A 23,163-nucleotide genomic window follows, 5' to 3' on the forward strand; every position below is an offset into this window, starting at 1 on the left:
ATGCTATTAAAAAAAAAAATCAAAAAGAAGCCACATAGGCAAAAATATTCAAGCTGTCCTCATTCAGTAAATCAGCAACAAAGATCAGGATGTAAATAAACATACGTTAAAATTTCTATTAGGAAAAATGTGTTTTTGACTATTAGTGTCTTGTTAAGGAAGTGCAATGAATGTCTGAAATAGGGATAGAGAAGAACTTTGTAGCACAGCTTGCAAGAGAATGTACACTTTCTACAACTATTTCACTTTATTAAAAAGTGTATTACCTTTAATGTAATACCTTTGTAGCCCCAGGGTAATTTTCCAAACAAAGTGCAGCTCTTAACTTACAATTTGCGAGGACAGATTGGAAAGCATTACTTCAGCAGTGGCAGGGTGGGAGCGCTCTGTGCCTTTTCAGCTGTGTTTCTTGAGCTCTCCTGACGTGAATGCCAGGTCAAAAGCTTTCCATGTGTATATCTGCTAAATTTTTTATTATTAGGTATGAAATATACATTGAAGTCTCCTTACTGTAGGAAAATAGGAGGTCGTTAGTGAGTACTTATACAGTCAGGGTGAGCAGGAAACCTCTGTAGCTGAAAGTGTGATATGTTACAGTTTGACCTAAAGACCAGTACTTGTTACTTGGGTCTGTAACAGATTTGTATCCTCTAAATTACATGGAGAGGGAAATGTGTGTGTATTTCAGCATGACTGAAATGTGTGCGCGCATACCAATATTCCCAACTATAAACAGGCAGTTGCCCTACAGTTAGTATTAAACATGCATTGAGCAGGATTCAACACCTTATGGGCCTTGCTCCATTGTAGTGATTACTTTACAGTGCAAAATTCACATTACTGCTTAGCATGTCAAATGCAGATGCAGGGTAGGACCTCAGAGGAAAGAGCTGTCTTTCTGCACTGTCTCAGCCCACCCCAGAGCTCTCTTCAAACAGCTGTGATGGTAATGACAGTGTAACTTTAGAGAAACAGCTGTCAGTATAACTCATAAAATGTTTTCTTGGCTATATAAGTCATCATTTTCACTCTGGGGGCCACTCAGACTCTTTCAGGCAAACAGTCCAGGGACAATAACCAGTGCTCAGCACTTCAGAGTCAAGGCTTCTGCTCTTACTGACCTAGCGATTACAGGTGAAATGGCATGGAGGCAGTATAAAGGATCTTTATTGAGTAGCCTGTATAGTTAGCTCATGCTTTAAGCAAGTGTCACCAATAGTTGCATAATTACCAGCCCAGAAAAAATAGATGTTTATCATTTGCCTTCCAAGAAGGTCCACATGAGTTTCAGGGACTCGCTCCAGAAACAGACGTTTTTTTTCAACTCTGATTCTGCTGCAGTCAGTGAGGTTCCAGATGTCAGCTGGATGCTTCTTAATGCAACTTTCCTTTTCCAATGAAAAACCCACACTGTTCTCTTAAATGATTTTAGTTAAAGAGCTATGGCTATGTGGAAATATCAGCATGGCTCTGTCAAACTTGCCTTTAATGAGCACAGAGGGGTCTTCACAGAACCTAGGATACTGAAACGCTGTCCTGTCTTTGGCCACAGAAGACTTCATCTAGTTTAATTCTGTCCAACAAAAAACATTAGACTCCTAAGATTATTACGATTATTTGCAGGAAAAAATATCTATTTTTCTCCCTCCTCATAAGAACATTTTTTTCCCCAGAATTGTCCAAAGCTGTCTGTATTCTGACCAAGTGAAGGTAATTGGCCTGGCGTTGCTTAATGTCCTTAATTAGCACCGTCTTTGCCAGTGATGTTATCTTTCCTAGGAAAAAGCAATATCACTTCTCTAAACCTTTACGTTTTTAAAAATACAGCTGTCATCTTAATACACTCCAAAGACTGTTAGAGATTTTCTCTATCTGTCTCTCTGTGCCTCAGTGTCTCTTTTCTGCAAAACCATTGTTCACCATTTCAGCCACCATGGTTGCCCTTCTAATTTTCCTCTTATTCCTGCTAGCTTTTATTGTTTGATGATGAGTAGTGTAGTATTCAGAGCGTTTTGCCTAGTGCCTCAGCTGAGAGGCTGTGCTGTTTGCAGAGCAGAGGGGAGTGCTGGGTGAAAGAGCATGGCGAGTCCTTCCCTGCTGATGTTGACTGATTTCCTTCATGAGATTTGACTTCCTTGACACTCACCTTCCCTTGCAGAGGGTGTGTTTTGCTTCTGTTACAGCTGGGACTCAGCTGGCATTTGGGTGGGAGCTGAATTCACCCTTAAGAATAGCCAAAGTGCAGCCCACGCATCCTCAGAACTCCAGTGTGATGGAAGGAAAATAATACAAGGTAGTGCAGATGTAAGTTTAGAGCTCTCACTCCTATTTGAGTGGGATGAGGTAGATCCTGTGGTTTTGAAAATGAGCAATGGCCATGTAAAAAAAGGAAATGTTTCTACAATCAAAATAACTAGATATCTGAGGGGTGGTATGCTATATAATATTCTTACAATGACTAATAATCTAGTGTGTTTGCAAAAGCTATATGCTAGCATATATAGGAGTACATTCATTTTAAAAAACTGCATTTCTTTAGAGAGGGTGATATTCATTATATACAAGTGAAACTAAGTATGAGCATGCTGCCAGTTATTATCAGAAGTTCATAATTAGGAAATTGAACAATCATCTGTTCTTGTTTATTATGTTTCTTCTACTTTGTCTGTCTTTTCCATTAGGTGGTATCAATTTTTACAGTTACTTCTCTGAATTTTCTTAAATTGGCATTTGGCATGCCAGCATGCTAATTAAGAAGGCTGAATTTTAGCCTGTTCTCTGTTTTACTATACGCTATGCTTGTTTGTTTCTAGTCCTTGAAATGAACTGCTCTTTCCATAATACAAATATGCTTAAGTAAAAGTTACTATCTAAATTGTTGGCTCCAATTCCTCATTAAAATTCTTTCTAAACATAAATCTTTGATTTGCAGCCAGATTAAAAACACACATGCTTGTAGTTTGGGAATTGGTTTTGGGAACTGAGCTGAGAAGGTCTGCACAAGCAGAAAGTCATCAGCTAGAGGAACTGGTCTGATTTAGACGTGTGGTACTGTGCTTGTATTGGTTTTAGCCTCAACTGTTTTGATTTTGTATCACCAGGGTCCTCCAGGTCCTCCAGGTTTACCTGGTCCGTCAGGAAAGAGAGGTCCTCGGGTGAGTAAAACGGTTATGTTCCTTATGTAGCTCTAGGCAGATCACTGATAATCACACTGGCATCTGGAATCATGTTATTTTTCTCAGCTGTATTCATTTGCTTGCTGAAAGTGTATGATTCTTAAATTTTGGGAGATAGGTTCGAGTAAGGCAAGGTAAGCAGCATTTTTTTTCCTGCTCTAAGTATCCAGCAGAGTTAACTCTGCATGGGTGTGTACACAGGGCACTGTTAGGTTTGCACTTAGCTTTGGCTATTTGTAATACTAATTTTTAGTTTTTGCATGCTGCTTGCATCTGCTGCTCGGCAAACTAAGGTCACGTTTTATTTCTGGAAGGAGGGGGAGGGTGCAATCCCTGCCACAGACACGCAGGTGGTGGAAGCAGAATTAGCTGCTGCTGGGCAGGGAAAAATAATCCCCAATAATTGGTTGTGGTCTCTTGTGCGGCAGCAGCTTGATAAAAGGAGTGATATCTGCCTGCATGCTTGCTCAAGAAAAGAGATATTACAGCATACACACATGTGTGTGCTTGTGGCTGGGTGCTCCCTGGTGCGGGTGGAGGCAGGGACCTTGCCCCATGCCATGGTCCCATGTCTCGGCTGCTGCCGTCGCCCAAGACGCTGGCGTCGCTGCAAGGGCTCACTGGCGTGGTGAGCGAGGGCAAATCCTCTCTGGCAAATCTATGTTTTCACAGCCGTGTGCCTAAAAATACTTGGTGGGTCCCTTTGGCGGGGGGTCATGAGGGGCAGCCCGAGAGAGCAGGGGAGGGTTTGTCAGATTTGGGGCCGCGGGAGCTGAGGACATGGTGGTGCCTGTGGCTGGAGCACACTCATCTAGCCAAATGGTGAGCGGGAGGGGAAAGAGTTTATATGAAGGCTCAGCTGATGTGTGGGAGTTTTGAGTCAGCCTTTGAAAGAACATTTAAACAGGCTGTCGCTCAAGAGCGTGTTGAAACCAATCTTGAGCATCCTACACTTTGCTGCTGGCTTTCAAAACTTGGAGTGGCCAGGTAGGAAAGTGCACAGGTGAGAGGGGCAGAATATTACACAGGTGGTTTAGAGCAGGTGGGCATCAGGTGAGTGGCTGAGAAATGTTTAAAAGTATAAAATGAAGACACAGTTCCTTCAGATCCATATCTTCCTGATTTCATTTCCTGGGTCCCTCTTTCAAATTACCCTCCTGTATCAGAGCTGACAGCCCCTTCAACTGCTTCAACTTTGTACGCTGCTGATCTGTACTGCCTCTGTTCCTGCATCAAGGACAGGATCCCGCACACCAAGGAAATCCTCATAAATGGGTACTTATCTTTGGTTTAGATGAGGCTGCCCAGGTGTTGATACGAATTTTATCTCCACAACTATCAGTCTGCCCTGTAACTTCTGTCTTCTGCCACATGAGTTGCCGTGTGGGATCTTGAAATGTGGCTTGCGGCGTCAAAGTGAGGTGGCAGCGCCGCATTGCCTGGGCCTTCTCCAGGGCTTCTCAGGTCTGGATCTGATCCTGACACAGGTTGGATGCTGTACCGATGCCTGAATTACAGATTTCTGTTGAAAGTTGATTTTGATCCCTGCAATTTGATGGGTAACCCCGTAGTCCATTCCTGTTTTGATGACTTTTATTTTTGGACCAGCTTTGTCCAATGTTTTATCAGCAATGAGACCAAATTCCCCTAAAGACTCCCAGGCAGCCAGGATGCCTTTGCCCCTCTGTGTTGCAGCACTTCTTCATCTGTGCCCCCTGATTCCTAGTCTTTGGAGCCCCGTTAGCACTGTAGCTACACTGGCACTTTCTGTTTGTTTCTTTTCTCTTAAATCTCTGAGAGCCTCCAAAGTTGCCTATGTGCAAACTAATCTCTCCAACAGCATGTGGGATCAGCGTTTCTATGAAGTTATGTCAACATTATTATTAGTGAGAGCAAGCCCTTAAGAGGTATAGCTTTCTGTGTTACTGCAAGGTATAATTGGTAAATTCAGAGTCATATGATGGAAAAATAAACTCTGAGTTTATCCATTGTAAAACCGCTGACTTTGAGAGAGTTGAAACAGATTTTTATTATTTTGGTGTTTGGATGAATTGTTTGGGTAAAATTTTGGCCTTCGTGAATTCAACAAAAGCTTTGCTGCCAGGGATGAGATTTCACTAGTTTGGTTCTTCTGTGTTTGGAAAATGAATAGCTGCTGTGTCAGCCTTTGGGACAAATATTTTCCCTAATGTCCAGTTTCTCAAGGAATCGGGGTTATGCAGCATGCTGCAAGAACAGATGCTTACCCTGGATAGCATTTTAATGAGATATAGGTGATCCTGATACCCCATTCTGTTCCTCTTAGTTTCTGTAACAGTGCTGAAATTGTTCTAGTCAAACTGTATTAGCAACAGGCCCATTTCCTACACTGGATGTAGGAGAATCAGGTTGGTGAAGGGTTTTTGTCAGCAGTGATTTGTTTAGAGGAGGTAAACAAACCTCCTCTGCTTTGAATTGTCTTTGAAGGCCGTGAGAGCTGATCCAGTTCCTTCCTTTTGCAGTGTATAACAGGGTGCCTCTGCATGTGATCAGAATTTTTCTTTCATTCCCGTGCCTCCATATTTTGTAGCTGGAGGATGACATTGCAGTGACTGCCTCCCAAATACCTGTTCGAAATCACTTGGGAGGACAATAAAAACTGAGATTTTTAATGGAAAGGAAAGTGCTTAGCTTCACTTTTAATTTTGAGGAAGAAGGGCTGTTTGTTTGTGTCTTTGTTTTTAAGAATCCATAGAGAATTCCAGCTGATGGTTCTAAAAGCAACAATGGTACTGTGAAATGGTTCTCTGCAAACTGTTCTCAGTTGTTCAGTGGGCTACGGAATAATCCTTTCCTTTTATTTTTAGGGTGTTCCAGGACCACATGGTAATCCAGGTTTGCCAGGATTGCCAGGTCCAAAGGTGAGTTATTTATCCATACTGAATATGTGAACTTCCTAATCACTTTTTGGAAAGCATAGACCTGTTTCATATAATAGCGGCAACTGGCCTTCTTTGGTTTACAAATGGAGACCATAACTATAAACAGTTTTAAGTTAAATGTAACTAATCAAACTGAACTCCAGATCAAAACAAAAGAGCTGCTTTCTCAGGGGGGAAAAAAAAACCTGTCTGTGTGCAGAATGATGACCTGGAAACTCTTATCCATGCAAGTGTTCTGTGCTTCCTAAAAGAGTTCCTGTAAATCAGCCCAGCCTCTTTGATAAACTGGTATTTAAATGAGAATAAACATTTAATTGCAGTAACATTTTGCCTTGATTAAAAACAAACAAAAAAAAGATTGAGTCATTATTCATAAATTCTTCTTTTTTTGCCAGTGCCTGACCTTTCGTATTTAAATGCACTAATATTTCAGGCATTATGACTTGATTTATATAATGGAATAATTTCCAGTAGATTTATGGATGTGATATTTAAAACCAAAGGGAAAAAAATACTAGATCAGGGAGCTCAAATAAAACCTTTCCAACTTGTGTAACGTAGGCCATTTAAATAGATTTGACAGATTTGTGCAGTTGCAAAATGCCTTCAACTCATATTATCTTGAACCATTTGATAGATGTGTTAGGAAAAAACAAAAGCAACCATGATTTGTTTTAGTGCAGTTCCTTATGGCAGCAATCTGACCTGTCATGACAGGTGTTAAAAACGGCTTGAGGTCATAAAAAGGCATGTAATAAAGCTTATGATGTTAGACACTGTGAAGCAATGTAGCTTTGTGTTTCTTGTGTCCTTTTATTATTATCTAGTTTTATGGGAACATCTAAACTTAGAGACTTGCAATTAATGTTTAGAATATTTATGAAGGCTGTATAACAGAGTATATTGCTAGGAAAATAATTGCAATCAATTACTCCTCAGATTTGTTTCATAATGTATTTCGCCCCTCCATTAGATCATAATTCTGATCAGTTCTCTAGCTAGTTCCATGCTTTTAAGAGTAGAAGGCAATTTTATACATTATATATAATGTATGTGTGTATTCACACACACACGTATATATGTATGTATATATTTACTATGTGTTTAGCAGTCTAACAGAAACTAATGACTGTAAATTACTCATGTAATTTAAGTATCTTTTAAAACAGTTTTAATTGCATAGAAATGAGCCAGGTGCTCACCAAGGATTAATTATGAACAACAAGTTGACTTGCTCTAATTGTGTAAGCTGAAATGAAAAACTTTTTTTTTAACCTTAAAAAAATAGTAGACAAGTCACAGCAATTTTCTGGCAGTAACTTAGCATATGCTTTTATTCTGCCTTTGATGTACATGCATTTTTCCCTGCTATGCTGAAGCATCCCTTATGCACTTACTTGAAGTGTGGAACAACATTAATTAATATCCTTTTAGTTTTCTGCTACTGACCACTTCCAGCTGAGAGTCAGATTCTGCCTCTAAGTGTGCGTTGGCAGTTCCAGTTGATAGCTGCAGCTCCTCAGCATTTAACTCCTGATAAACAGGTGACGTGTTTTAAAGTCACTTAAAACTATGCACGAGGTTTATCTCTATTCCTGACTTTCTATAATAAAAAAAAAAAAGGCATTATTTCAAGAAAATCTAGTTTGCAGATGCTGGCTGCTTGTTTTAAGGTTAAAAGTAACATTGAATTAATTATGCTTATAGGCAAAAGGGAGGAAGGGAAAGGCTGTGTGGGTACCTTATGGAGAAGGCCTGTGTTTTAACTGGCTAAAGACTGACCAAAATTTTACTACCACCCTTATTTTAATATGCCCCTGCTGGACAGGGAAGTGGAAGACAGATTGGAGTTGTTCAGGGAGTATAGCAGTTTACCTACCAAACTGTAAATCCACTGGAAAATGCTCCGGTAACTTTTACAACGCCGAAGAACCGTCTTCTGTGTGGCCTGACATACCAGGTCAACATGACAGATTCATTTTGCCATAATGTTTCCAGGATTCAGCAAGCTTAGTTTCTGCTCAAGTGGCCTCACAGCTACAAGCGTAAGCTGCAGTGGCCTAACTCTCGACCTGACGCAGCGTGCGCAAGAGGAGGATCAGACCCAGTAGCGTGTCAGATGAAAACCATGTATGTTACAGGTCTAAAACAGCTGACTGCCAGGCAGGCTCGTGCTGCTCATCGTGTGCGTCTCTCTGAGCAGCGAGCGTTGCCCCCTTGGGCGCTGCTTGGCTAACTAGAGCTTTCCAGCCAAGGGTGGCAGCTCTTCCAGTTTGTCCTCAGGGTGCCCGGCCCACACCCTTCTCGTTGAAGGCACAGGTAGTCGTCTTCGCGCCTCTTGAAGGGCAGGGAGCGTGCCTCCTCTCCGGGCGATGGCAGAGCTGCCCGCAGCGGAGCACCCTGCGGCCCCCGCTGCCGCCCGCGTTTCGCCGGTGCCCCGTGGCTCCCGGAAGCTGCCTGGGTCCCAGCAGAGCTGCTAGGTCAGCAGGCCGGATCGGCCCGTTACGTCAAGGGGCAGGTTCGCAAGCGCCCCGGGAAGGCCCTTGGGGCCCTGCGGGCCCTCGCCGGCCTCGGCCCGGCCCAGCCCCACGGCGGTGCTCGATGCCGGGGCTCCCCCGCGGCGGCGGGACGGGCCCGGGCAGCGCGGTGCGGCCCCACGGGGAGCCCCGGCCCGGCAGCGCCTGGCGGCCTGGCAGCGAGGCCTCCACGCTGCGTTCCCACAGCGTCCCGCCGTTTCGGGGACGTGCCGTTCCCAGGTAGCTGAGAGAAGGGGTCAGTAACTCACGGCATGGCTGAATCTGGTGGCTTTTCTTAGTGTTTGGGGAGACTGGTATTGCTGGTTATGACGAATTCGGCCCAGGGCAAATCGTTATGATTTCAACAGCTCCAGTTAAGCAAGGTCAGAATGAGGTTGAACAGGGCCAGATTAATGTCTCCTAATCTTTGTTTGCGATTAAAATAACGTAGCATTAAGTTCCTCAGTGCTTATGGTAATGCTCGGGGAGAGGAGAGACCAACGCCGCAGGGTCCGTCTCCTTCCTAGGCTTGGATGCAGGCGATATAACTTCTGCAAGAGGAATTATCTGCTCGTCTGCTTTTTTCTGAATTTTTGCAGCCATCCCTCTTAGCTCAGAGGCCTGTGCTGCGTAAAGGTGGGACAGGAGCGATATTACACTGGGTTGAGCAAATATGTGGTATTGGGAAGACGTGGAGTCCTGGGGAAAGCGTTTTACGTGAGATGCCTGTTGTAATCCTGATCAGTGGGAGCACTTTTACCAAAAAAGATGGTATCTGCTTGCCTGCCGTACCTCAGATCCTTAGAAGAGACTATACTGTGGGTGGACACTTGTTAAAAACTCTGGAAATTAGAGTTTTAGAAGGAAAAAAAAAAAAACTAGTAACTTCAATGGAAAATGATTTTCTTAAATTATACAGTGGAGATGTGCAAGTCTGTTGTGGAAAGCTAAGCTGCTGATATGAATGAGAAGTTTCAAGACATTGGGTACAGTTTAACCACAGCTTTAAACAGGTTTAGATTGAAAAGGAATGTAAAACATAATTGTGCAGAAATCTAAATAACTGCAAACTCTATTGATATTCCTCTCAGGTTATTGTGATAAAGCAGGCTTTCAGAGGTAAGCAAAGAGCAGGTCATACGTTCAGTTATAACTGGGAATACAGGCACACCAACTTAACTATATCGGAACAGAGTTTATAATTAAAATCTGTGGTTTATTATTTTTCTGACAAATTATGAAATTAAGAAAATCTCATAAAATCTATAAATCTCATTTGAATGTAAACTCACTGTTGTATTATGTTATAGTTCTTTACTGAAGAAGTTACTAGAAAGCAAATCTGTACTAACAAGTACAGTTTATATGAACCTTCCCCTTCCTTTTGCTCTAATGGTGAAAATACTTCTTACCATGCTTCTAATTTAAAATCTCTGTTCCCTGCTGGTATTAATGGGCTTGATTTCTCTGCAATAGGGCCCTAAAGGAGATCCAGGATTTTCCCCGGGACAAGCAAAACGTGGAGAAAAGGTAATATTTTCTTAATTGCAGGATCACGTTTTGTCTGCCCCATTCTTTTGTTGAAGCCTTGTTTTGCATCCACACAAGTTTGGACAGTTAGAGCAATGGTTTGTATGTACTATGGTGTATTTTGACACATATATTAGACTGACCAGTGCAAACACAGGTGATGTAATGAACGAGAGACAAATGCAAAATAATAATCAAAGCTGAAACTGCAGTTAAGCATTTGATTTCATTTGTAAGAAAATTAGAAGGGAAAAACTTCTAGAATCATGAAATTGAATTCTATTGAATTGAATTCTATTTACAGTGATACGATAAAGTACAGACAGCTTCCAGTTTTCTTAAGTATCTTTCATTAGTACAGAAAGTGACATAAGAAAAACAAAATTTGGTGATGACTAGTGCACACATTTTTGTGCGTACTGTCATATTTAATCGCTTTAACAGACTCGCTTGAGTCTGTATGCTGCATGTCTGTCATTTGTCTGTATGCTTCAGAGATTCTTTTTTTTTCCTGCTAGTTCATCTTAAGATGAAGAGAAGTTCTGTAGCCAAATTTGCAGTTGCTCTCTCTTCCCAAAGTGTTTGGGTATAAATATTTAGAATGGAAAGCTTGAAAGCTTATGGTTATTTCAGTTTTAGATTGCAAATCCACAGATTGTTTGACACTTTAAAGCTAGTGTACTAATGCTAAAAATCTAATGGCATGTTTACGTTCTAATAAGTTAGCCAATACTATATATTTTTAGAATAGGTTGTATTTATGCTAAATTTTATTGTGAACATGCACTAGTAGTTAAATTGTGGAAAGTTAGTACTAAGTATAAAACACTCTAAGAATCTAGGACTCATGCTCTTAATGAAGCAAGCATTAGCAAGTAACTCTATTCTAGCTAGCTGCGGGTGTACCTGAAATAGGATTCTTTTTTTATGCATAAAATTTGTTAAACGGTAAGATTCACAAAAATACTTTTTCAATTTTAAAGCACTACTGGATCAAAGACAGGGCAAAACTCAGAGTGTGTCTATGGGCGTGCTGATAAGAAATTTCATTGCTGCTTTTGTAGAAATGGCAATGTTATTTAAGCTAGCTGACTTGTACTTGTGGCAATCTAATCATAGTGATTGAAGCTATACGTGTCCACTTGAAATTCTAGGTATATTCTCTGGCCAGAGCCCAAGCTGCCACGGATACATTGATAAACAGTCTCAAGCTCACATGAGTATCTGTAGATAGTGGTATAGTCCAAAAATGGGCATTTCTCTAGTTCACGCCTTCTTTTGATTCTTAAATTGCTCTTTCACGCAAGTCAAATTTCTGCAGCCTAAGTGATGGACTTGAACTCGCCTTGATGTTAACTCACTTCCAGGATCTGTTCTTTGACCCGCTGCATTTGAATTTGGCCACTAACCCTAAAAGAATGAATCTCTTTACTATCAGTCTTGTGCTGAGAAAAGAGAACTGGGATACCCTGCCCTCCTTCTCCAAGAGCAACAACCATAAGAAAATGTGTCTTTTTCCAACTCCCTCAGGTTCAAGATACTCTTGTTTTCATTCTTGTGTGCTGTCATGTAGTTGCAAGGTTTAAGGAATCTGAGTGAGAGTAGCCATATGTTACCATAACACCTTTACCTATATCCATCTTTCATATCTTTTTGCACAGATTAGCAGGTCTTTTCTGTTATAATTTTTGCGACACATAGCACAATGGCATCCTGATTTCTATCTGAGGACTGTGGACATAACACTAACTAATAAATAGTAACTAAAAAATATACTAGTTTGTGGTGAAATCACTCACTTCTGAGGGAATGACTGTCTTGATAATTGTTGTATCTTCTTCACTCCTGCTTACATTGGCCAGAAGTAAAAGTTCTGAGGTTATGAACAGTCTGCTCCAGCAGTGATTTGATCACATTACATGATGCAGAAGCACACATGCTACACCAGCTAGTATCAGTGGGGGAACTGTAGCCGTTTTTCATTTTTTAACTCTAAGCCAATAAATCCACGCCTGATAAAAATAGAATTATCTACTTTTCCATCCCAAACATCCACAAATGAAGAGAAGACATGAAGTCCTGCATGTTTATGGCCCTGAGTCACGTTCCAATGAAACACAGTGATTCTCCCCGTTTTGTTGTACAGGGTGATCCAGGCCCAATAGGCTTTCCCGGCCCACCTGGGATCAAAGGCCAGAAGGTAAGATACTCTGTTTCTATTTTCCTATAAACCTCCCTCGCTCAAATCTGTGGCTGTTAGATGGAAGTCTCGTTGCTGAGAGATAATGGAAGGACACAAACTTTTGTCTGGCTGTTGCTACAGTGTCAAATGTGTCAGGCTCCGGGGCCATCAGTGCAAAACCTTTTATTGAAACTAAATGAACTGAGATCATGGCAGCAGAATGTAAATTACAGGTGCTTGAGTTGGAGTCCTTTGAAAGGCATGCCATGCTCAAACAGAAAGGTTGCTGGAAAGCATAGGCTTGCCTGCAAGATACAGCCATTTTTAAATCAATTGTGTTCAATTTGCGGTAAGAAGTCCTTTGACTTCTTTTTCTACATGATATAATTCCACAGGACTATGTGCTTATTCATTCAGTAGTATAGTACTTCTGGCACGCGGTCTTTCAGAATTGCATAACTGACTTTTTTCCAAATGTTCCAATGTAAAGCAGAACTCAGGTGAAATATGTTCTGCATTTGCATGCTATATAATAATGACAGTATTATTTTTCAATAAGAGAAACATCAGATGGCACACACTGCATTTAAAAAATGCATCCATATTAAGGCAGTTCGTGTAGGCAGGACAGCATAAGACAAGCAGGTAATTTTGGGACAGGAACATGAAGGATGTCAGTGGAGGAAATAAGGCAAGTAACTTTGGTCTTCTGTGCTGACTGCTTCTTAAAGGAGTGAGTATAGTTCATGTGGAAGGAGAGGTTGCCTGATATATGTCCCATAGGCTACTCTGGTTAGTCAGATAGAACTAAACTGGCAAAGAAAGGAGAATCAGCAAGATAGGACAAGTTGCTATTAATCGCTGTCTCTGCAGAAGATATTTCTGTGTTGCAAGTGTAACAGAAAAATACGGAAAAAAGATGCAACATTTTGTAGTAGTATGTAATGCTAAAGGCACCTGTAAAGCACGTCCAGCAAAGGATGAAATGAATTATTAGGAAGTTAGGCTCAGATATTCTTGGCCTCACTCTTTGACATTTAAAGAAGGAATATTAGTAAAGGCTTGCCTGCTATTGAAATTAAAGAAAAAATGGTATTGCAACAAAATTCATGTCCAGTGTTATGTTTTAAGACCGCTTCATTCAACATTATCTTGATCTTAAAACTGTATTGATAGTGTTTTAAAGAAACTAATTCTTGGTTTCTTGAACTGACCAAAGCACACTAAAATTGTGGCCAGAAAAGGAAGCTATTACTGAATTAGCACCAGGAGGAGTGTGGAAATTTATCTTTCCAAAAACATGTGGCTCATGGCTCTTTGAACTGAGAAAATGTGTATCTCTGACAAGAGAGTTAGCCTAAAACACTGATTGCTCTTGTCACTGGCCATACTTGGGCACCCTGAGAATCTCCAAGCGTAGTGCTTTCCCACTTCATCAGGTTGATAGTTTTGCCTGGACAGTAAAGTAGTTTTTGTTTTATCTTAAATAAAAGCTTTTTAGATGGGAAGCAGCTGTCACTTGTTCTGGATTATGAGACTGACATTTGGGAGCAAGGAAATGAAAATCTCATGGCCATCATTCTCTCTTCCTGCCACAAGAATTCACTCCTTATCTGGGGGTTAGAGACTCTGGAGAAATGTGCTCAGCTGATTACTGGAAACTTTACTGTCTGTTTCCGTGTCATATACATCAGAGACTAACTAGAACCGTGTGTAGGACAATTTCTACACTACCCAGATTGTAGGAATACCAGCCTCTGAACAGCACTACACCTATAAAGAGTATTTTGTGCTTGACTTTTTTAATGACAAGCCCATGTTTTGTTGTTTGAAATATTTGATCTTTAATTATCATTATTCAAGATTTGTAAATAGATAAGCACGCTTTCGGAATCCTCATGCTTTTCCACACATTTTTAATAGTGTCATACAAATCTATGCTCATTTCACATCAGTTGCTCTTTTTCATATTGATTTTTCTTTTCCTCCATGTTTTTCTGAAAGACTTGAGTTTGAGGTTTGCACATTTCTTTGGGAAATTTGGTGTCCATTTCCCCTTAACTGTAGTGGTGGCTTTGAAGAGCTGGAGTGTTAGTGAGCTGGGAAAGGGGTACACGACAATAACTGCTGCCCCCCGCTGGGCAGGATCACACGTGCTCCAGGTTGTCATGCTAATGCAGAAGGAACAATCTGTTTAACAGATTTCTCTGATTTTTAGCCTGGTTCTGAACTTTTTGTGCAATATTATGCAGCACTTATAGAAAAACATGCGCTATGGAAATTTGGGGTGAATGTGCGTATTATTTTCACTGTTTGGACCAGAATAATTTGTGAATAGCCATATGCTATGTGCTTTTGGTTCTATTTTCTCTGCATATTTGAGGTTAGGAGAGTTTCTTGGACAGATTCATTTTACGAAAATTTTTGAATGCCTCGGTGCAACACAATAGCACTAGTAAACTACTGTTTTGGATTATAACTGCAAAAGGATGTGTTTCTTTTTTGAGCTGAAAGTCTGTTTTTTTCAGTGAAATAGTAAAACAAAAATATGTTAATAATCAAGACGCTGGGAAGAGATTATTATGATTAATTTTATTCTCATTACATACTATGTTTCAGAGTATGCGTCCTTGTGGCTGCCTACATGTTTCCCTTGCTTGTAACAAAAGGCTAAGTTTTGCTTAGTTACACGAAGGGTAGGTTTTTCAAATTTATTCTAGTGTGAGAACAGAAAATTCCATATTTTTAAAGTGTTCAGATGCATGTTCTCTTTCAGGCATCTTTTCAAGCAGAGAAGCAATGGCAGGAGATTAGAGTAAGTTTGAGGCGAATGCCATTTCCAGAGCAGTTGCACAGATCTTATCTGTCTTAAAATCAACAATCACAAAACTTGTCGTATAACAATTCAGAGACTTCATGGGAGAAACACCCTCCTTCCTTGCCCACCCTCCCTGCCCAAAAGGATCTTACTTCACCTGTACAGACAATTAGTTAGCTCTAATAGCCAGAGAGGTGGGGAATGGATTTGTCAACCAAAGGAGAATACTCTTTAGAGTAGAAGTCATCTGGGGATTAACTTGCCTGGGATCATGCCAGTGCACTAAAATGACTGCAGTGCGTATGCAGAAATTCACATACTGACGTATAATATGGTCGGAAGGATTTGTGTAGAGAGAGGGGAAAAAACGGGTTGCAAACTGAGAAGGGCTCTGTGTTTCCTTTTGTCTCTGTTTTTGTATCCTGTAAAGACTAAGGCAAATAGGTAAACATAGGGCAGTAGCTGTGATGATGCAAACCTTATGCTACCAAGGGTCTCTTAGTGCTTTTCCTGGAGAGGGCCGTTTTCCTCGAGCAGCAGGCAAGTCCAGCTGTGTGAGAGAAATTCCTCCACTGGATTAGATGGAGAAAAGGTCTTTTTCCCCGGAAGAAGCACCTTTCCTTTCGGTACACGTATTTAGCTGAATTTTGATGTAATTTTGCCTTAAGTAGTTATGGTCTGTTGTTCACACTGAAGAACTGTCTGTAGTGCCTCTCCCTAGAAAACAGCAGGCAGCCTTTGGAAGAGGGTTTGTTTCACCCCTTTCTCCCTTTGGGGCTTGGGTTCAATAGTGGAAGGAAGAGGCCACCAGCCAGTTTTGTCCTTCAGTATGGCACTCAGATTTACACACAAGTGTGGCAGAGGCCTCCCAGTAACACAGTGCCATGGGTCCCTCCTCCCTGCTGGCCTCTTGGTTGCTCCTCCAGCACGTTACATCCCTGGAGGCAATGGGGTGGCAGAAGTGTGCAGCTGTATGTTAAGGGGCTTCACTTGGTTCATTTGGTTATCAGACCATAATGATAGCAAGGATCTAGCTACAGCACCAACCGGGTGATAGAGAGAAGTAAGTACTGATCCTCACCTGTATCCATGCCAAGGAACATGCTGTGTTAGAGGGGAAAGTGGAAGCAGAAACCTTTGCTCAGCTTTCCCTTCCCCTTCCTCCCTGCACAGCAGGCATTGGGAGAGGGGCATTGAAGACACATGTCATTTCTCAAGGCAAGGAAGCAGAGCTCCTCCTGATCTGGCAGGTCTCACCTATCTTGTCACACATTTGGCACCTGTCTCCTGCTCCCCAGCCGCTGTGCTGGCATCCTGTGCAGTCACAGGCCTGGCTGTAGCTTCTTTCCTCCTCTGGGCTGTGCCTCATGAGAGGGTGCAAAGCTGGCAGAGGAATCCTTCTGTTGATTCGCATCTGGCGCTCTGCTTTCCGGCAGACTCCTGCACTGAAAAGCACATTTCCTGGGCCACTGTCTAGTACCCTACATCCCTCCCTTGCCAGATGACTTTTCCATTCCTGTCACAGGGCCGTCTTCTCCCCCATCCTGCTTTAGTTAGGTGACCCTGACACAAGGACCATCCTCCTTGTGGTGTGAATAGGAGCCTCAGGCACCAGGTCTTGGCTGTTGGGAAGATATGCGTTATTGCCTAGTCACAAAGTTACTATTCCAAAATTAATTTGAATATATAGTAATCAAACAAGCTTATCTGAAATGCACTTTGTTGCCTTCTAATAATGTTGTTCTCATTGCTATCAATGTATAATTTCTCTTTCCATCTCAGTTAATTGAATTTCCAGCCTGCTCACAGGAGTTTAGCTTCTATAAAACATGGACTGGCGTAATTTAGTGTGTTAACAACTCATCCTTTATTATACAGGATGAAAGATTTCTAAAATTCTGAATAATCAAGAAAGTTTTCCTTGAATAAGCCCTGTTGAAGGGGATATGGCAGCATTGTTTCAGCAGCTGCATACGCAAGACTGCCTCCTGTATGGCTAGACCTTGAAAATCTCTGCAAAAGTCACCAGAGACAGTGAAGTTAGCACAGAATTGTCAAAAGCTAGAAAGGAATCCTTGCAACAGACTGCGTACTTGCAACACCAAGCCTTCTCGTACTCTGCTTCCAAGCCCAAGCTTTGGAGTAGTACTCAGTTTTTTACCGAAAGCGGAGAGCCTGTCATTTAATTCTTTGGATAATGATAATGTTTATCTTAAACTAATTCAAGTTAAGCCAGTTGGTTTTGCCTAGACCAGCTGCAATCAGAGCTCCATTTGCAAGGTAGCAGTAATTGCATCTAAACTGGCACAACTTTCCTGTGGAGAGGTTAGACATTCTGACTGCTTCTAGTGAAGCCTTCCATATGCTCCTTCTGAAAGTAAAGTTACACCAAACTTCAAATCTGTCCTATATCAATTTGTTCTATATAAATTTATTTTATAGAGCTTCATTCCTTGGGAAATTCCAGCTAAGAGATGCTGGATGAAGTCTTAGTTGTGTTGTTAGTATCAACAAACAAGATAGAGTAGAGCTACAAAGAAAATAAACAAAAGCACTATTTGCTGATGAAGAAATTTTTCAAAACTTTGTCATATGGTGAAAATGTGAAGATGATAAGGAGACACTGCAAAGGTTCCTGTGACTGTGCATGGCACTATATTATTTTAGGCTCACCCTATGACCAGGATGTTTTTTGGTTCCAGCTCTTTGGCACTTTTCAAAGGTTGACATCTTTTGTATTTTCTGTAGCTAATACTTCTAGCATTAGGTATAAGACATTACCTATTAATTTTTAGAGGTTACAGAACCTTCTTTGTTTTCTAGCAAACTTGCCTGTGTTGTGCCAGATGTATTTTATTAGATTTTCTCTGCAATTATTATTAAAATACAATGAGCACAACTAAGACAAAGACTTGACTTGAACAGTGCTTATGTTAAACCAGTTATGGTTTAACATCTATATTGTTTTGCTACATAGGGACTTCATTCAGTCTGTGTCCCACTGTGCTAGGCATATGGTAGAAGTGAGGCACTTAAACTTGCTTACCAAGGCTTGTCTGAGTTGTATTAGTTGAGGGTAAGGTTTTTTCTCTCACACACACAAAATATTCTTGCAACTTACTGTGTTTTAGAAACATGCTTGAAATCCGTATTGGAGTAATTGGAAGCTTTAAACCTTTCTCTTCTACTTTTAGCTTTCAAATCAGAACATTAATCTTAGAATTTGGGAGGTATTTCGTTTTTCAAAGGCATACCTGTGAACTTGTAGTTCTTGTTTACTTTCCTGTTAGCTCAAAGCAAACTGGGGCTTATTTATATGGATATGCTCATGATTCTGAACCTAGACTAATGAAAAACTAAGAATTTTAACTAAGAATTTTACAGGAAACCTCCATGCGCAAATCTGTCTTTGGAATGATATTCACTTTAGCATAGTTTAGCTTAATTCCCAACCAGCATTAATTAAGTTAAAATTAATTAACACCATGTCAATTCTGAAAGACAGTGTGGGCATACTACTCTAGCCTATGAATTTTTAACAGTTATCCTCTGGCAGGAGTAAGCTACTGTGGTGTAAAAACTTGCACCCTGGAATTAGTCATCCTACTTCATCTCACAGTTCTTTGTGTGCCACCTTCTAAAGGTGTCCATGCAGCTATTGATCAGCTAAACTGATTCACTTTAAATTCTGATAAACTTTTCTGAGTGTTCCCATGCATACCAGCACCTGCTTTCCTTTTCTTCTTGTCCAGAAATGATAAAATACTGAGATTTTTCTAGCAATGTCTATTTTAGTTGATCATTTAAGTATAGGGAAAGAGTAAAATTCTGAAATGGACAACACGTAATATAGAATGAGCCAGGGCTCTAACAAACTATACGGCTTTTTGAGGCACGTTTTGAAAGCTAAAGGTGTGTTACTGGCTTATGTTGGCACTTTTAGTTCCACGTTACCAGTTGAATCAAAAATTTGTTCCTAGGCATTATAGTAAATTGGGATATTTTGTGTTAACTAGTTTGTCCAAGAGCAGCTCCAGGCTCTCTGTGCTACAGCTATTTGTTTTCCAACAGCGATGCTGATCATCTTAGATACAAGATAATCTATAGAAATTATTTAGACTTGAGTTACAGAAGAGAATTAAAATTAGAATAAATTATATCTGGCTCTTTTGGTGAAAAATGAGAGAAAATGCATAAATGGGAGTTTCTGACTTAACTCCTGAAACAAGCCCTGCAGCTTATGACTTGTAGACAGATGCAATTTGCTTTTCTACTAAACTGTTAAACACTAATGCAAGTTGGCAATGCCCTGTGTGTGATTAGCAAGATGCAAGCAAACACCTGCTATGCTGGGTTTTGAGAAAATGAGGCCTTTGGGTTTTTAATGAGTACATCTCTTTTGGAGCAAGCCTATAATAGTAAAATTGCAAATTTTGAAGCCTAACAGATGTGATTCTCTTTTTTATCTAAAATTATCACCAAGAAAAATCATTCACTCTTTTAATTTTCTATATGATAATAAAGTTAACTTCATGCAGCAAGGGCTCTTGTGGTCATGCAAAATCTTGTCCAAAACTTAAGGATACCTAGTCTGCTGAAATCAACTGTAGAATTCCTTCTTATTACAGTGGGCCTGTCATCACCTCACATCTTTCCTGACTAATGACCATCATCATATGGCAGGGCAGCCAGATGTTCCACATCAGCCAGGATGCTCCCAGTACCCAGTGAATGTCTTTGGGACCAATTTTGTCATAGATTTCTATCCAGAATAAGGTGTTTTGTTTTTTTTTTTTTTTTTTGTCTTCCTCTTTCAAGCTGTGGCTTTGGGAACCTGCCTATTCCTAGTCCTGCTGCAAGGGATGTGAAGACCAGATTCTTGGCCTCTGCATCAGACATACAGCTGTTAGAGCCTCTCGTTTGGGTCAGTTTGCTTGGGCATGTTTAGTCCAGTGCCAAAGGCAACCAAGAAGGTTCCCGTTTCAAGTGTACTGATACAGATGGCAGGTTCAAGCTCTATTAACTCTTTTTTTCTTTAAGAGCTAAATTCTGACTGAAATGGTTAATGTACGGGGAGTAGAATTTGACAGCTTCATGTTTCCAGCACCACAGGGAAGATTTCTGGGATAAGGAACAGGCTATTCTCTCCAGTGGTATAAATTCCATGATATAATAAGGGCTGCTATTTATTCTAAGTTAATTTAAATAAAAAGAGACATTCTGTGTCCTGGGAGGTCTTTCTTCCTAGAGAGTGTCCTGAAACAATCTGGGATGGCCCCATGCTTATGTCTGTCCTTTAAACTGCCTTGTTTGGAACGGGAATGGTGACAAGGATTTGGAATGGGAAAATGCACTGGACTGAATCCAAATCCCTGGTTTCAACAATCACTAGGGGGAGGGTGTACTCATTTGTTTAATGAACACAAATTTGTAACCATCTTAAGCACACTGATGCCTTGAAATTGTCTAGACTGCCACGAAAATTTCTTGCCCCTTTTTTCTTACTCTGCTTTCATTTTGAGCTGCTGAATGTAAACTACACTAATTCTGCAAACAAGTTTTGATAAATTCTTATGAGGAGTTTGAAGTAGGAAGAGAAGGTCCATTTTGTGTGTTTAACTGTATGTATCACACATCTGTTCCTTTCTACCTGCAGGGTCTCAAGGGTTATCTGGGACCACGAGGGCCACAGGGTGAACAGGTAAGTGATGAAAGCGCACAGTATGTTGTACTCTACAGATGAACAGTTGAGGATAGAAGAAGGCATAATCCTATGTAAGCATTCAGTGTAAGTAATCAGTGCAAATTACTGACTGCTTGAGGAAATACTCAAAAGTTCTTGACCAGGAATTCGGACTCTATAGAGATCTGTATAGTAAAGATGTCCTAAATGAAATACAAAAGACCAGTTTATTTTTCTTCAACTACCTTACTGGCTTGGCAGATGTTCATTTAAATTCCTATTAGAGGCGCATTTCAGATTTTTTCAAAACCTCTGCTGACTTAATGCATTATTTTCTTATCTCCTAGCATGTAGAAAAAGAAATGGTTAGTCAGTGCTTTCTTCACACTTCCATGACAGCTGAAGAAGTAATCTGAATGTGAGTTTGAGATGGCCACTTGCTGATGCATCTTGTTAGCAATAACAAGGCTCTCAATTGCAGTGTAAGTGGAAGCATGAGTCTCCTTTTGCACAATACTGAAAGGGAAATGATAATGATAACAGATGATAGTCACCAGAAGGAAGATAAAAACTCATGAACGTCATCCATAACTTTAATTGAGCATTACACAAATCTTAACTGAATGAGTGATGACTTTTATTATAGGCCCACCGGGATTTTTCTGTGTAGACTGTAATTTAGCAGTGAGAAAAAGAGATAGTGGAAAAAAGGCGTTGTTAACTTGAGAAGTGTGTCTCAAGCTTTAAAGGAGTTGCTGGTGGGAAGTGACCAGTTGGTTACCATGGAGGAGGAAAATGAGACTTGCACTGAAGAATAATTCTGCCAATTACTCACAAAATAAAGTGTATGAGTTCCTTTGAAGGTAATTAGACATATTCAAGTATATGAAAGTTGGCAATGCAGAATATGTGATATCTCAGTGTTATACTTCTTTTGTCCATATTTTCCTTTATTATTATCATTTAGAAATATTCTGACCAACCTTTCCAGATAATGCTTTGGAGGAAAGTATTTCATCTTGGAAGCAGTTCTTATTGCTGCTTTTTTCAGGCCCACCTGCAGAATGTGATGAATTAGACCAGTTATTTGTTGTCTGTAGCACCCGCACATCTGTAATTTTCAGAAGCTTTTACAGCAGAGACACATTCCTTGACTCTGTGAATTGTTGGATTCCTTGAAGAGCTGGGAATGGAAGAGTTTTAAAAGAGAAGTTGTAAATGCAATGATTCTACTCCTTTTCGAGTTCTTTTTCGTATACAATTTTTGAGATCCATCTAAGCCAGAATAGGAGACCGTGGATCCCAGTTCCATGGCATAACATCTGTTGCAAGGAGAATCACAACCAGTTGAAAGCAAGTGACAGAATCAGCTCAGCGGCAGCTCATATAAACAAAAAATATGGCAACCTTTTTGCCTCTGCACGTTTGGGTTTGCTTCCGAAGACTGCTATTTCACCATAAATCAGCTGCGAGCAGCTTGGGGAGGAAGTCCTGATCCATTGCTATAGTAACGCTGACATATGACAGTGGGTGGAAGGGTCAAGCTGGGAGAGTGTCCAATTTATGGACTTGGCTTGTTTAAAATAAAATTAGCAGAACAGAGGTGGGTGGAGCTTCCAGTGTCTCAGTGATGGGGCCATGCCATTTGGCACCATTTCAGAAAGGCACATTTTTTTCTGAAAAGAAACACTCAGATGCACAGATGTTGAGTAGTAAAACAACAAAAATAACTTTTGGACTTGATTAGGAGGAAGAAAGATGGAAAGATGTTCAATACATTAGTGATTAATCTCGTTCTATCTTGGCCTGATTCTGGGACAAAGAATTTCAGCTTTGTAAAGACACAAAGATTCTTCTTTAAATAAAGTTTTAAAAAGTTTGTCTTAATATACCTATGACCAGTGCAGATACTGCATCATAAGGACCTGTCTCCTACAGACCTCTTCAACAGCTTTTCACAAATACGGTTTATGATTTTTATTCTGGAAATTAGTGATATGCCTTGTCATATTTCACAACATCTTGGCCTACTCTTCTTGCAATGCTTTTCCAAGGAGAGGTAAGTGAAACTGATGGACTTAGATGTGTAGTAAGTTTTAGGGTCCCGCTGTGTAACTTGCACAAAAAGCAAATTTTCACTGAATTTAAGCTGTTGCATATTAAGAGGACTTCAAAAATAATAAAAGAAACCTCCAAACCTGACATTAACCACTTTTTTTTTTTTTTGACTTTCCCATTTAGGGAATTCCAGGAATGACTGGCAATACAGGGGCAATTGGTTACCCTGGCAGGCAGGTGCAGTAACTATACTAATGGCTTTGGTTTTTTGTTTTTTCC

At 40.5% G+C, this 23,163-nt stretch overlaps 1 protein-coding gene across 1 annotated transcript in view; it reads left to right on the plus strand.

The window, feature by feature from the left end:
- The window catches only part of COL24A1 (collagen type XXIV alpha 1 chain), a 154,482-nt gene that overhangs the window by 20,728 nt on the left and 110,591 nt on the right, over nt 1-23,163 (plus strand). Inside the window, exons 4-9 of the mRNA XM_068952617.1 lie at nt 3,102-3,155; nt 6,023-6,076; nt 10,090-10,143; nt 12,290-12,343; nt 20,800-20,844; nt 23,068-23,121. Coding sequence (XP_068808718.1) covers nt 3,102-3,155; nt 6,023-6,076; nt 10,090-10,143; nt 12,290-12,343; nt 20,800-20,844; nt 23,068-23,121 — 315 coding nt within the window. The remainder of the gene's footprint in view (nt 1-3,101; nt 3,156-6,022; nt 6,077-10,089; nt 10,144-12,289; nt 12,344-20,799; nt 20,845-23,067; nt 23,122-23,163) is intronic.

Source organism: Struthio camelus, chromosome 8 (assembly GCF_040807025.1).
Source record: "Struthio camelus isolate bStrCam1 chromosome 8, bStrCam1.hap1, whole genome shotgun sequence".
NCBI classification, from domain to species: Eukaryota; Metazoa; Chordata; class Aves; order Struthioniformes; family Struthionidae; genus Struthio; species Struthio camelus.